Raw genomic sequence first — 16,010 nt, 5'->3', positions numbered from 1 at the left:
TCTTTGTCATTTGCTGAAAATTTTCTCTTTAAAATGAAAATCTGACTGGCAGTCACAAGCTAATGAATTTCAGCCTCAAAATTCCTGATTACCAAACATGTCTTCTAGTCCAAGTTTTAATGCACTTTCTCTGGCAAAAGCCAAAGAAAATATGGTGTGACCATTATTTTGAATCCCTGAGCAGTTATGTTTCTGAATAACCTGACAAAGGAATTATATCATGGAGCCTTAATTAAGTGAGCTATGAGAATGCATTACAACATAAAATTAAAAAATAATATGAAAAATATCAAACTGTGGGAATTTGCATTAATGTTTCACTACCTTTCCAGGTAATTGGCAAAAATTTTCATACCTTTCTGAAGTAGTTACTTTTTATGCTTATGTTTGTGTTACTTATGTTGATTATTAATATGCAGTGATTAATGTTGCAGGGGCGGCAGCACCTGGAAACCCACAGTGACACCAGTGGGACCAACACCTCCCGTAGGAGCTCACCCTGGGCCCGTCACCAAGACATCACTTGCTGCCCGCCCCGCAGCTCCCGCCACACGCATTGGCAGTGCACACAATGTTTCTGCAAGGCCTTTTGCTCCTCAGGTGAATGGGAATTAACCAGTATACCCAGATTCTGACAGCAGTTCATTTGTAGTAGTACTAGAATGTATGTTCTTGTGTAGTTGGAATGAAGAAATCTTCCAACAGAAGGAAAGGTGTAAAATATTTTTAGCTGAGTACATAATATTTCAACTGTGTGACCTGCAGCATCATTTCTTTTCTGCTTTCTCACATGTTTATCTACTAATATGAAGCATGTTTTATTCTATTTTACTCTATTCTGCCCTTTAATTTGCAGTGTATTCCTTTCAGTTCCACTGATGCTCCATTTGATCGTATACCTCTCATTTACCCCACTTGCAATTTTGCACTGCCATATTATGTCCATCTTATTATCACATTTTGAAGACTGTTTACAAATTATATGCATAAATTTCCATACATTTTATTCTCTTCATTGTAATTACCATTCAGAATCTCACCAGTAAGTGAATTACAAATAGTTTCTCCTGTAGTAGGTATTTTTGTGTTTGCTGTTGGTATGTGTTCAATTTTTATACAATAACATAATGGATATGTTTCTCATGTACACAGATCAATGGTGCGCTGGGTACAGATACTGTGAAATCTATAGTCAACAAGCAGTATAATTCACCAGTTGGGATGTATAGTGAAGAAACCATAGCTGAGACACTCTCAGCTCAGGCTGAGGTTCTTGCAGGTGGAGTCCTTGGGTAAGCTATAAAGATATCAAATTTAAATTTAGTACTGATTCCTTCTTTATCCAAATATTCCTACATTTGACAGCATTTTATAACAAGTTGTATTATTTAATTAGAATGCTTTGTAATTAACTTATCCATTTTTAACTTTCAATAGAGTCAATTTCAAGAAGAATGAGAAGAACTATAATGCAGAAAAAAGTGAGGTATTTAAAATGGTCCAGGAAATTGACAAGGAACCAAGGGAGCCAGAACCAGGTATGGTGTGGATAGTCACACTTATTTTTCAGTGACATGTAAAAATGCCTACATAAATCAGATAGGTTGTCACACATGCAAGGATCTTTTTTAAAGGCAGACATCTCATTGTTAGAACAGAGTAACAAACTAAACAGAAATACCATCATAGTACAACTTCTGTCTTACTTCAGTTGTTGTATGCTGGTAACTCAGTCATGTTACCGTTCCATTTAGCTTGTAATAGAAAGAGAGGGACAGGTGATTCTTGCTCTCTCTTTTTCATAAAAGAGTTTCTGCCTTCTTTCATGCATTTGAAGTCATGGGTTATGTATCTTTATTTATGTATTTTTTTTTAACTCTTGGACTCAGTAGTCAATTACGAGTTTGTTAACCTGAAAAATAAAGTATTTATTTCTGTTTAGCTATAGAAGAGTAAATTTTTATTTTTCAAGCTTTTTCTTGTTCTTTTTGTGTAACCATAAGATGCAAATTAACTTTCTTGAAGTCACTTATACCAAGAAAGAGTTTATTGACCTTGGAAGCATCACAATATACAGGGTGAGTCAGAAGGAAAGGTACGTGCTTCGAGATATGATAGTATTAGTGATTCGGAACAAAAAGCTTTTTATGGACATATGCCCTATTGCGAATGGTTTCAGAGACAGAACATGTTTAATATCACTTTTATATGTTTTTCTTTAATAACTTGAAAACTGCACACTCCAACGAATAATGTGTCTCAGTACACTATTAAAATAAATTAAATATGCAACAAAAAAGGTCCTATTTATTTTTTGTCTAGGACTAACAGTTTGCACAAAGAGATTGCGAGAATATTGGAAGCCTCGCGCGACAAGCGTGTGCTGTAACTTAAGTACTTTTTGTAGGCCAGTTTGAGGTAGTTTTCCGACTAGTGTCCTGTATCAAAATGTTTGTCTCAGCTTCCTCTATACTACTGTGGTACATCGTAAACAATGACAATTAATAATACAGAAAATAAATAGAAATGTACATTAAAAGTGTTCTATCTCGGAAACCGTTCAGAATAGGGCATATGTCCACATCAACTTTTTTATTCAGAATCACTGATGCTGTAAAGTGTCAAAACACTTACCTTTCCTCCTGACTCTCCCTGTATACAGGGTGGTCCATTGATCGTGACCGGGCCAAATATCTCACGAAATAAGCGTCAAACAAAAAAACTACAAAGAACAAAACTTGTCTAGCTTGAAGGGGGAAACCAGATGGCGTTATGGTTGGCTCGCTAGATGGGGCTGCCATAGGTCAAACGAATATCAACTGCATTTTTTAAAAATTAGGAACCCCCATTTTTTATTACATATTTATGCAGTATGTAAAGAAATATGAATGTTTTGGTGATGACTTTGAATGTTGTGTACAGTTCTGCCACTGGGCACAAGAGAAATTACGGGATGATGACAGATTTTTTGCATGCATTCTATTTAGTGACGAAGCGTCATTCACCAACAGTGGTAACGTAAACCGGCATAATATGCACTATTGGACAACGGAAAATCTATGATGGCTGCAACAAGTGGAACATCAGTGACGTTGGCGGGTTTATGTATGGTGCAGCATTATGGGAGGAAGGATAATTGGCCCCCATTTTATCAATGGCAATCTAAATGATGCAATGTATGCTTATTTCCTACGTAATGCTCTACCGATGTTACTACAAGATGTTTCACTGCATAACAGAATGGTGATGTACTTCCAACATGATGGATGTCCAGCACATAGCTCATGTGCGGCTGAAGCGGTATTGAATAGCATATTTCATGACAGGTGGATTGATCATCGAAGCACCATACCATGGCCCGCATGTTCACCGGATCTGATGTCCACAGATTTCTTTCTGTGGGGCAAGTTGAAGGATATTTGCTATCATGATCCACTGACAACGCCTGACAACATGCGTCAGCACATTGTCAATGCATGTGCGAACACAACGGAAGGCGAACTACTCACTGTTGAGAGAAATGTCATTACACGTATTGCCAAATGCATTGAGGTTGATGGGCATCATGTGGTATTTACAGGTAATCACGCTGTAACAGCATGCATTCTCAGGAATGATAAGTTCACAAAGGTACATGTATCACATTGGAACAACCGAAATAAAATGTTCAAACGTACCTACATTCTGTATTTTAATTTAAAAAACCTACCTGTTACCAACAGTTCATCTAAAATTGTGAGCCATATGTTTGTGACTATTACAGCGCCATCTATTACAAAGCGAAAAAAGTGGTCCAGTTAAAACATTCATATTTCTTTAGGTACTACACGAATATGTAATAAAAAGTGGGTGTTCCTATTTTTAAAAAATGCAGTTGATATCCGTTTGACCTATGGCAGCGCCATCTAGCGGGCCAACCATATCACCTTCTGGTTTCCCCCTTCAAGCTAGACGAGTTTTGTTCTTTGTAGTTTTTTTGTTTGATGCTTATTTTGTGAGATATTTGGCCCGGTCACTATCAATGGACCACCCTGTATGTTATACAGTTGTGGGATAATATTTTTTCAAATGTAAAAACTTATTACATTCTTTAATGCATTAACAAAAGTAATCAATTTTTGAAAATATGACAAACTTGAATAGATGAAAAATCTACTCACCAAGGGATGGCAGGAAAAAACACATATAAAAACTGTGGAAATTTTCAAGCTTTCAGAACCACTGTCTCCTTCTCCTGGCAAAAAGGTTGAAGGAGAAGGAATAAGGATAAAGGAAAAGGACTGACAAGGTTTAGGAAATGGGGAGAATTATGGAAAAGTTGCCCACAATACCAGGTCAGGGAAGACTTGCCGGACAGGATGAAAAAGAAAAACTCTCACCCATCCAGTTAGTCTTCTCTGACCTATGGTTCTGGAAAACTTTTTCGTGACTCTTCCCATTTCCTAAATCTCACCAGTCCTTTTCCTTCATCGCTCTCCTTCCTCTTCAGTCCCTCTGCCAGAAGAAGGAGCAACTGGCTCAAAAAGCTTCCACATTGCCTTAACTTTTACATGTTTCCTCCTGCTGCCACTTAGTGAATAAATTTTTTATCTGATCAATTATATTTTGCTATTTGCTTTGTTTGAAATTCATATTACATTGTGATAATTTGGTTGAGTAGAATGCCAAACAAAATGAATTTCACCAGTATTTGTTTACTTTAAAAAAAATTTAACTAGTGTATTTATTGTGAAGCAGTAATTACAAATGCAGCAGATTTTTTAAATATTGTATCTGAAGTTAAATGTCAACTGCTCTGCACAGCTGATCCTGGAAGTGCTCCTGATTATAAGAAACCTGCTCCTGTTGTGTGTATACAAACATTCAAATTTTTCATGGTTGACAGTAAACAAAAGGCAATTTTTTTGATCCATTGGGTTTTGATTTTTGATGTCTTCAATATTTTTTCCTGCTACTTGGTAATTATTTTTGCCATTTTTGATCAACTCTGAAATCCCCAAGCAGATGATGTCAGTTTTATTTTTGAGTTTTTGCTTAAAAAGCTTTTTATCTGCCTGGAAAGGCAGGTGCAATGACACCAGTTATTGTGAGAAAAAAGATAAAATACTTTTCAAATAAAATAGTGGACTACTTTATCAAGTGATGGCCCTATGGCCCATATACAATACCATCAACCTCAAGAAATTAATGAGAATACTTTTTTCTTCAATTTTTGGTGCTAATTTTTACTTTAACTGTAAAACACAGTCAGAACAAAATAAGACGTACTATGAGCCCATCATATGTAGTTCTTCTGCTATTAATCTCCAGTTATACTGCACTCTAATGTACACCTCTGAAATTTTTACCGGTATCTGAGTTCACTGTTGACTGTCCTTATAAAAATAGTATCTACAGTTGCAGCATATTGTATGCTGTTTAACATGTCTTCTGAAACAAAACTATCTGCAGTGTACTGTCAGTTTTAAGACCTTAAATGTATGTCTTTGTATATTGTATTTCCTGATTGTACCACGACTACCACAGATGTGTCAGCGCAATCTGCAACTGGTGTGCCCCCTGTGTCTGGCTTACGACATGTTTCTGCCCCTGAGACCAAGCCTGCACCCTCCACTCCCCACGACGCCCTGCCCCCAGGTCAGAATATCTGTGCCGAGTGTGAACGGCTTATTGTGTAAGTATGTTTCCTCATATTGTAACTTATCATCTTTCTTTCAGCACCTGTAAGTGCCTCACATGCCATTTTGCTTCTAAAATTCTTTTTTCCTCACAAAATTTCAAGTGTGAGAAATAAAAGATAAATGCTTTATAAGTTGATTGAAACCAATCTGCCGAGTGGACTTTTTCCAGAATTCTAATGAGGAACTGTATTCACTGTGACTCTGCACTTAGGTTTTTTAGATTTTGTCTTAGTTATTTTCAGCAGTTTAAATAGACAATTAACAATTTATTTATCTACTGCTTGAGAAATATAAGTGGAATTAATAAAAACGCAAAGCAAGGGAAAATGAGCCCAAGTTAAAGTTGTGCAAGATATTTTTTTTTTTTTATTGCTACTCATCTTTTAACATACAAGTTGATGAGGCAGTGAAAGGAAAGATCATAACAGCGGCAGAAGTTCTATGGAGAACAAGCAGTAATACCTTGATTACAAACAACACTACTGTTATGACATAGATGAAGATGATTATTAAATGTAGTGAACAGTATACTTAGCACGAAGTTTGGGTTGTCGATTAACAACATTAAGTAAAAAAATAATTTAATGGAATCAAAATAGAAATCAGTTAGGTGTTAAAATTGGGGAATATGTGACAGAAGATCTGTAAGAATTCTGGTATCTATAAAGAGTGCTTGCTGAAGATGAATAAAGCAAGGAGGACAAAACAAACAGAATGGGATGCATTGAAGGAAGCCTTGTTAGACAAAAGAACTCAAAAGTCCACATGTAAGGACAAATTTTCTATAATAATATGTGTGAAGCATGACACTGTGTGGAAACAAAATATGTGCAGTGAAAAAACTGTATAAAAATGAATTGAAGTTATTTGAAAGATGGTGCCAGAGAGAGAAGAGGTTGGTAATACGATAAGCCATCTGTGGCTGTATTGTATAACAATTGTAGGAGTGACAAGAAAAAAAATGTAGGTTACTAAAAAGGATGGATTATTTAGTACAGATTGTTAAAAATGGGTAGAGAGAAATGCAAGATAATGTAAAACCCACTGAAAGTATTTCTTTTTATTAAGGAAACCACTTAACATAATTAATGCACCTTATGTACAGAATTAGTAACAAAAAGCTAAGGTGGTAAAGTTCATTGACATGCCATTTTAAGTGAGCATGTGTCCCTTTTACTTTTTTCATAATGCCTACTAATAAGGTCTTATATCCAGAAATCAGTAGTGCTTTGAAGCACCTGGTGCACAAAAGCTGTATTAAGTAAAACATCCTACTTAGGGACAAGTGACTGTAAGTGTTGGCCTGTTCACAGTCTGTCAATAGTAGCACCATTTAAATTGTTTCCAAGTTGATCTCAAAATTTTTCAGTGAAACAGAATCAGTGCAGCAGTTCATATTTATTACATTTTCCATCACACTCAAACATTTATGTGTGAAATTATATGGCATTTGGGTCACTTGTATATAAATATAAGGAGCAGAGACTAGCAGCGTTCCAGTATAAGTGGTATACCGACGCCATTAAACAACTAACTTACCACACATGCGCCCCCAGTGGTTCCGTCAGGGCCTTCGTATTTCTCGCGTGCCAGCCATGCAGTGGGAGGTAGGGCTACATCTCCCCGCCCGCTCACACCCCTGGCCCAGCAGCTGCCACCCCCAGGCTCTGTCCCGAGTGCCCCATTTGGTGCCACCAGCGCCATGGCCCCCACCGCTACTGCTGGTGCGTCTGAAGGTGTTCCCACCTGTGGTGACTGTGGGAGGCCAATTGTGTAAGTGACTGCCCAACTGTAATATGAGGCTCGCTCCTGTAGAATTCACTAACTGTTTACATTCCTTTCTCTCTTTGTGGTTGGGTGGAAATGGTTCAAAAATGCTATCCACCAACTGAGAATGTCATACATGTAGCTGAAGAGAATGTGAAATTGCATGATTGCTTGTTACCTTGACATCTTCTTGTCTGTTACCTATGTAATATCATACAACACTGTGTTAATAGCAAACAAAACTATTAAAATGAACACAGATGGAGGGTTAAACTTGCAAATTTGCTTACTATACCTAATGTTACTGGACTTCACTTCAAGTCAGTTGGCTAACACATTTTTTGTCATAGCTAGAACACTTAAAACATATACCAAGTTAGTTTCTTTTAATGATATCTGTGGTGAGAAATAATGTTTCTCATATCTTTGATTGAAACAAAATCTGTGTTTCTCCATGTGCAAAGTGAAATATACTACGAAACTGAAATATACTCATTCTAGAGTGTAGGTGTGGAAACAAACTATTCATCATTAATTTTCCAGGTCAATAAAATGAAATTGTGCATGTCAGTCACCAATGTTCTGTTTGTGCCCCTTTTTTCTCACACTAACAGAGCACTATCTTGATGGTAATGACACATTAGCAATGCTGTATTATACATGATTGCAGCCGGCCATGGGAATTCATAGGTGATAACAACATTATTTGCTATACAACCTTTGTCATCTGGAGTGCTGTGTCTGTCTCTGCAGCTACTTTATTGTCTTTGTGCAATTCCATTCATGTTTTAATTTTTATTTCTGTGTTTGTAGTAGTGTAGAAATGTCCCATGTAGCCTTGAAATGTATTGGTTCATTTTAAAACTGACAAATGTAATTTACATTATGTTGCCTGTCTTGTAATCCATAAAATGCAAAACTGCATTTTAAAAAATTAGACAACAAGATTAAATAGAGTAACAATTCATGTTAAGTTTTCTGATATAAATATCAGATGATGTTCTTGGAGCCAAGAATTCCTGCTACATGGCTTAACATAAGAAGGGTATACACAAAGGATTGTGCATCAGTGATTGATTATTGTATGGTGTGGTTGGTTGGGAGACACTGAGGGGTAGATTCAGCCACCACAGTTGTTCTTTCCTTCTTGCACAGTGGTACCTCTCCTTTGTGAAGTTGAGAGTTGTTTGTTACATGTATCTGCTGAGTCTAGGTGACTGTAATGATTATGTGTATGGTGTCATGTTTGTGGTGTAAGATAATAGAGGAGGGAGAGGGTGGAATCTGACGCCAGCACATAGGCTACTCCTCTTGAATATGGCAAATGGGACCATAGGCATTATGGTCCCCATTTTAATGGATAGGTCACCATCAATAGTGTCACGTACTTTTGCTTCATGAGACACTGCAGAGAAGTTTGAGATGTAATACTTTATATTGATGCAAAGTCTAGTAATCTGGAACTTTATACCACCAACTCTCCTCCCCTTCCCAACCAAATAACAGCAGTGAAAATTTCTTCGATCATCAGGAATCAAACCAGCTTACTTCAGAGCTGAGCACCACCACACAGGTATGCTTCAGTAACCTGAGACGCCATTTGTGAGTCAGTAACAAGTATAAAAGAGGAAGAGATAGAGGTGATGTAAAGGGCATTTAAAGAATTGTTTATTGTTTATTGCAATTTTTTTTTTTTTTTGCATGGAGACACCAACTGGTGTCTTTTGCAAAAGTACAATTCTGAAGAGAGAATATCATCTGAAGAACTGCTCTGTTCTTAATGGTTCTGAGGCACAGCTCTTTGAAACATCCATACATTTGGACAGCTGTCTGAAGTAGTTAGAAATTGAGGTAATGGACATGATAGTGTATTAACAGATCATTACTTGTTCAGTGTATTCCAGATTTCTCTGTACAGCTTGATTCAAAATGAATTACATCATCTGCACATTTTTTTACTGAAATCAGATTAAATGAACCAGTTTCTGAAATAAATATACATGGTTTGTCTGTATGTATGGTTGCCCAATGGCCAGTTATGGGTTTATTACATATCACTTTAGCTTAAATGTAATAAAAGTGAAGCTGTTAGTCTTGACATTTCTCAAGTTACTCATGAAACATAACAAAACTTCACAACAAAAGTGAACATCTTTCTCATCTGTACTGCTGATTCTACTAGATTGTAATTACAGTTTTGTCTGTGGGATGCAAGAAGATCACCAGAAAAGGTGATTTCAATTTAGATTTAAAATTTGCTTTGCTACCTCTCAAACATTTAATGCTACCAGAAAATTATCTAAGGGTTTTTCAGCTGTATACAGAACACTATTTTGAACCACTGACAGCTTTAGCAATTAATAAAGAAATATGTACAACAGCTTCCTTGTGTTGCAAGTACTTACTAGACCTTGTTGCCAAAGAGAACTCTTCAAAGTACTCTGGAAATGGTTGTGTAGTAGTGACAGATGTCATGCTTTGTCAAACAGTTATCTACACTAATTGGAGCAGTGATTTTGTTATCACTAATACTGTGTGGTACAGTAACTGAGAAACAGTGCTGAAGATTGAAAATATAACACAGGGGTGTTGTAACTTGTTGTGACCACGGCCGGAACGGTCACAGGGTGGCTGAGAAAGCGTGGTGGGACCAAATGGAGAGTGGCCTGCGAACAAACAAATGAACGGAAAGGACGGACATGAAACAACAATGGACGATGGAGAGAGACCTTACAAGGACAACACGCAAGAAGCAACGGAGTGACAGAGACAACCAAATGAATCCAAGACATCCACTAGTAATGAAAGCAAAGAACAACAAACATGCTTTCTGTTGTCGAGGCGATGTGTCCTGACTCACGCAATGATTAGACTCGCTGGCTGAGTGAGAGTCAGGCGCTTAAATACTCTATTGGGGGCGCTGCTATTGGCCGCTGGAACCACGTGTTCCACTGTGGCACCCTCACACTAAATGCAGGCCAGGACGTGTGCGCCCCCACAGCTTACGGTCCGATGGTGCAGAGATCTCTAGTGGTCTTCGACGCCCATGATGTCTGGTGGGGATTCAAACTCTGCAGCATGCGGTACCAGAGGTGGCTTTTACTATCTCTTGCTCTCTTCTATTTCATGCCTGTCTCCTCATCTTGGATAGCATCAAAGCAGCTGACAAACCTCCTGTACCTTCTGACAGATGGATCAGCAATGACAGCCCTTCATGCCCTCATTTCACTGAGTGCTATGAAGAGTTTCAGAATTTAGCAAAAGGACAATGATGCACGCACTGATGATCAGAAGCTGTATTCCATCAAATCTGCTCCCCCTGTCATCAGAATGTTACACCACTGAATGTTACACCACTGAAAAGCTGAGTGATAGAAATATTAGTGTTAATGGCATTGAGAAACAGTTACAATTGCTAAAGTTAAACAAGGCTCCATGGCCCAAGGATATCACTATCTGGTTCATGCAGAATTTGGAGCTGACTTAGCTCCTGCTTTTACCAAAATGTGCTGTAGATCCATTGGACAAAAGACTATGCCAAATGAGTGGAAAAAAAGGACAAGTCACATGTGTTTACAAGAAGGGTAAAAGAAGTGATCTATAAAAGTACTGACCAGTCACATTGACCTCCATCTGTTGTAGAATCCTAGAACATTTTCTGAGCTCAGACATAATCAGGTATCTTGTACAAAATGACCTCCTCCTTGCCAAGCACCACAGATTCTGAAAAAATTGGTAATGCCTGACCCAATTTACCGTTTCACATGACATCCTGAAAGTCATGAACTAAGGAAATCAGATAGAAGTAGTATTTCTTGATTACCAAAAGGCATTTGACCCTTTATGCACCAGTGTTTTTTAGCAACAGTACAGTTATATAGGGTACTAAACAAAAGTTATGACTGGGTTGAAGTGTTATTGACAGAACCATCAACAGCAGTAGAAGTAACTTCAAACATGCCAGTGGGAAGTATGTTGGAACCCTTGTTGTTCATGTTATATTCTAACAACCTGGAACACAGTATTAACAGTAACCTCGGGCTTTTCACAGTTATCTATAATGAAGTACTATCTGAAAAAAACTGCACAAATATTCAGTCAGGTCTTGATAATATTTGAAAGTGGTGTTATGATTGGCAAATTGCTTTAAATGCACGGAAGAGTAAACTCTTGGTCTTATCAAAACAAAGCATAGCATCCTACAACTATAATATCTGTGATCCATACTTAGGTTCTGTCAAATACTGGGGTATAACAATTTATGTGTATTTGAAACAGAATGATCATGTAGGCTCAGTTGTAGGTACAACATGTGGCAGACGTCATTTCATTGGTAGAATGTTGGAACAATACAGTCAGTCTACAAATGAGATTTCTTACAAATCACTTCTACATCCTATTTTAGAATATTGCTCACCTGTTTGGTACCCACACCAAATAGAATAGGAGATACTGAATGTATAGAAAGAAGACAACACATATTGTCACAGGTTTATTTGACTCACGGGCAAGCATCATGGAAATGCTGAAAAATCTAAATTGGCAGACTCCTGAAGGATTGACACAAATAATTTTTCTGCAAATGCTATTCATAAAATTTCAAGAATTAGTACCAAGTGAAGAATCTAAAGATATTCATCAGCCCATGCATCACCCCCATAGAGATTATGAAGACAAAATTAGGCTAATTACAACACCTGTGGAAGCATTAAAGTAGTCGTTCTTCTTGTGCTTCACATGCAGTCAGAGAAAAGAAACACTAACATATCATACCATACTAAGCAGTGTCAAGCACTTCACACTAGTTTGCAAAATATCTACATAGATGTAGATATTATTAATAGCTGTCACCACCAGGGTCTGAACTGTTTGTCTGAATTGAATCCTGTACCTCTGAAAATGTTGAGAGGAGAACATACATTTATGAAATGATTTTCCTTTCATAAAAATTCCATATTATTACCTCTTAGTGTATGCACATTGCTTTCTGAAAGATTCTGTGTGTTGGAGATAACGCACAGAAACAAATGAGAATGAGAAAGTAAGTGCTTCAGCAAATTATGCTTATGAGACAAATGCTTTGCAATTTAAATGCCCTGTGTTTGGGTCCAGCCACTCTCAGAGTCTCACAATACTGCACGTACCACTTACAATACTGCAGGGTTTCAGGATTGTTTTTCATACCAAGGGTGATCCGTGGGTTATCAAGTACCCAGGGATAAATGCTGAGGAAGGTGACAATGCCTGACTAGTCTTCTTACCACTTCCACATACTTCACCCAGTCTACATTCAATTCTCTGCCATACATTTTGAAGGAAAATGTTTGATTCAAGGTCATAAAAGTTAAGTTTAAAAGTGAGGTTTTGTTTTCAATATATGTAGTATTATTACCTCCATTTTTACTTTCAATGAGTGGGACTACTTTTATCTATTACTTCCCGGGAATAATAACACTGCAATTTGAAAAGAAAATGTATTCTTCTTATATATGTGTGTATAGCAATCTTAAGTTACAAACTGTCAAAATGAATATTTAGTCCACAATTAGAATACCAGTAATGACAATGTCACTAATAATGACTGAAGTCATTGCAGTTCCCTAAAAATTGTTTTTGCAAGGGTTATGAGACAGGTAACATACTTTTGTGCATGTCTAGAAGTTTTTATCACCCATCTGTGAAATTAAATGCACTTTATTTTATTGTACAGCAACTTTCTTTGAAAGCAAAATATTTTTCATGTCATGGGAGAGCTCCAGTAACTCACTCATAAATTAATTACAATATTTAAAGTTAAGAAGGAGAGAATGCTACCAAGAATTAATTTTTAAAACTCCAAAAGTGTAATTCCTTCAAAGAAAGTTGCATTTGATTGTAATGCCCTTTTGTGTTGACTCTGTAGTGGGTAGAAAACAGTTTTTTGTTTTTAATATTAGCAAGATTGCAGATAGTTGCAAATATTATGAAGATTTGATACGTTAGGAGAAGTCCAATTTCAAATTCCATAATAACTGATTTTGTTTTTTGATTAGCAACATTTCTTTCTCTTGTTATGCCACATTTTATTAAGAATGAATGTTTTAGATCATAACAAAAGAAAAACATATTCCCGACAAAGCAATATTTATGTAATCACCAACTAACGCGGCAAAAACTGTGTGTTAAAATTTTTTGTTAGAAATTTTCCTTTATATAGGAATACCTTGTTAATACATGGAATTGACCTAGAAGTAAAATTAGAATTTAAAATAATGCACAACCTACACTGAAGTGACTAAACTGGCTGCAAACGATAATAGATGTATGGATACAGGGGTTGGATACTTATTGTATGAAGGTCATAGTTTAGTATTACTCCTTTCTTTCTCCTATAATGATCAATAGAATTTAGAAGCTGAGGCAGCAGTAATTTATTATTGAGATTCCATCTCTGCTCACAATTTATAATGTATATTTGTTTTAGTAGTGGTAGGCTTCCTATAAAAACATCCACATTGTTTTTAATTTTTTCTTGACAACTTTCCTCAGGCTGGCTGAATAATATCAATTAAAGATACATGCTACTAAATAAAGAAGTGATGAAAGTGTCAAGAATTTCTTGTTGTGACAAGTTTCATCTGATGGATTTATTTTTGTTTGTATCTCCTATTTAGAGGTGTCTTTGTGCGCATAAAGGACAAGAATTTGCATGCAGAATGTTTCAAATGTGCAACATGTGGCACATCACTGAAGAACGTTGGCTACTACAACATCAACAACAAACTGTACTGTGATATTCATGCCAAACTGGTCGCACGTCAGAACCCACCAGCACCCAACCTGGAACCTGTTACCATTCCACCGTGAGTACTTTGACCATCTTCCGCAAGTGCTTGTTATAAGGTGGTTCAATACTTCTGTATGAAATGTCATATGTAGCTTCTGCATTCCCACATAACTTAAGAAACAGTGAACAGTGTGTCAGCGCTTTCACTACGATGTAGAGGTGATGGTATTTGTTTTGAGAGCACCACATTCTTTGACAGATGAGAAGATAGTATTTAACAGCGCAAAATATTTTCAAGAAGTGGTACATCTTGCTATGTGAATAGCACTTTTACAGTTAACAAAACTTCTCTTTATCAGTATGATGTTTCAGTGAATCTGCTAAGGCAGAAGTGAGTCTTTAAACTGAGGGGGTACTTGCCACAGACCAAATATTCCAGTCTCTCATGAGAAGAGTGGTGGCTTTGTGTTGACTTTGAGAAATCTGTGGTATTCACTTTACAAAACTAAGGCACTGCTCAGTAGTGCACAGATTAACATGTGCTTCAAACTGCAGTAGTGTATTAAACCATCATTCCAAGCTCAAGATCTGATGGTCAGCTCTTTCATAATGACATGTTGCAGCATGGTTCTCAGAAGTTTGATCCTGAGAATCTTTCTACATAAATGATCATTTGCATCGGAGTTTTCCTGTTTTACACAAATGAAGACCAGGCAGAAAATATGGTGATTTTGTATGATGAAGAATTCTTACAGTCATGGGCTGATGAATATATCCAACTGCAAAAGACACACACATGGATGAATGACTGAATTATACACCCTAGTAGAACTAAATTATCATTATTGGCATAGAAATGCCACAGGTGCAATAAGTATCACAGGGCTTCATTAAGCTCTAGTTACAGCTCATCTTCTAAACCAAGTACCAAGTCAAAAGCCGAGCAACAAGAAACCAACTGCCATATATCATTCCCTGTACTGGATGTGTGAAATGAACCCTTTCCTCCCCACTGAAACACTTTCTCACATAATGTCTTGTAGATAACAAAGACAGATAAGCAACTCCTGTACCAAAAAAAGAAAACCAGAATGTTGACATGATTTCCAGGAGGGATTTGCAACTATCAATTTTATGGCAAGGTCACAGTAAAACTGAAGACAGTATACCAATATTTTGTTAAGCTAATCTGTATCTTAGGACTTTACTTTCCCCTCACTGTATGTGTAATCAGAGTGTATACCCTTTCTTTCCCTTGTTCCCAGCCTATATTGTGATGAGAAAATTTTATAAAATTCAAAAAAAATTAAGAAATAACTACACAAACATTTGTAAAAATTATGACAAGCAAATACACAGATCAATAGGATTACAGATCTGTATATAATTTAGGATATACTGAAATTAATATATTCTGAAACCCCTACATGCTGCAGTGATTGTAGTATGGTATCAAAGAGAGATTGGATATGTTAATGGGGAAACCCCACTGCTTGTGATTTGCATGCAAGCCCACAAAACATCAATCATGGTACCTAAAAGATGATAATGAACATGATGACCAAGTATATTCCAGACACATGGGATGAGTAACAAGGCAAGAAAATTCACAGGCTGTCTTTCTTTGAGGAAGGATTGTAGGCTCTTCACTTTTTGTTTTTATCATCCTGAAATATGGAATGTCATAGAACATACAACTTGACTCTGAAAGGGATGCACAGCCTATGGGAAATGATTTATACTTCTAGAATTTGTTTGTGAATCACTGAGTTCATTCTAAATTCATTCTTGTTATT

At 36.8% G+C, this 16,010-nt stretch overlaps 1 protein-coding gene across 5 annotated transcripts in view; it reads left to right on the top strand.

Moving 5' to 3' along the window:
- LOC124544627 (PDZ and LIM domain protein Zasp-like) overlaps positions 1-16,010 on the top strand; it is a 287,293-nt gene that overhangs the window by 211,496 nt on the left and 59,787 nt on the right. For 4 of the 5 annotated variants that reach the window (XM_047123234.1, XM_047123233.1, XM_047123231.1 and 1 more), the window contains exons 3-7: positions 435-600; positions 1,153-1,292; positions 1,438-1,538; positions 7,238-7,454; positions 14,102-14,290. In XM_047123234.1, coding sequence (XP_046979190.1) covers positions 435-600; positions 1,153-1,292; positions 1,438-1,538; positions 7,238-7,454; positions 14,102-14,290 — 813 coding nt within the window. Of the gene's footprint in view, positions 1-434; positions 601-1,152; positions 1,293-1,437; positions 1,539-5,526; positions 5,675-7,237; positions 7,455-14,101; positions 14,291-16,010 lie in introns of all 5 variants that reach the window. The other variant, XM_047123232.1, reaches the window with a different exon arrangement.

Source organism: Schistocerca americana, chromosome 8 (genome assembly GCF_021461395.2).
Source record: "Schistocerca americana isolate TAMUIC-IGC-003095 chromosome 8, iqSchAmer2.1, whole genome shotgun sequence".
Lineage (NCBI taxonomy): Eukaryota > Metazoa > Arthropoda > Insecta > Orthoptera > Acrididae > Schistocerca > Schistocerca americana.
Note: the sequence above shows the minus strand (reverse complement) of the source record. Positions and strands in the feature narration are given on the sequence as shown.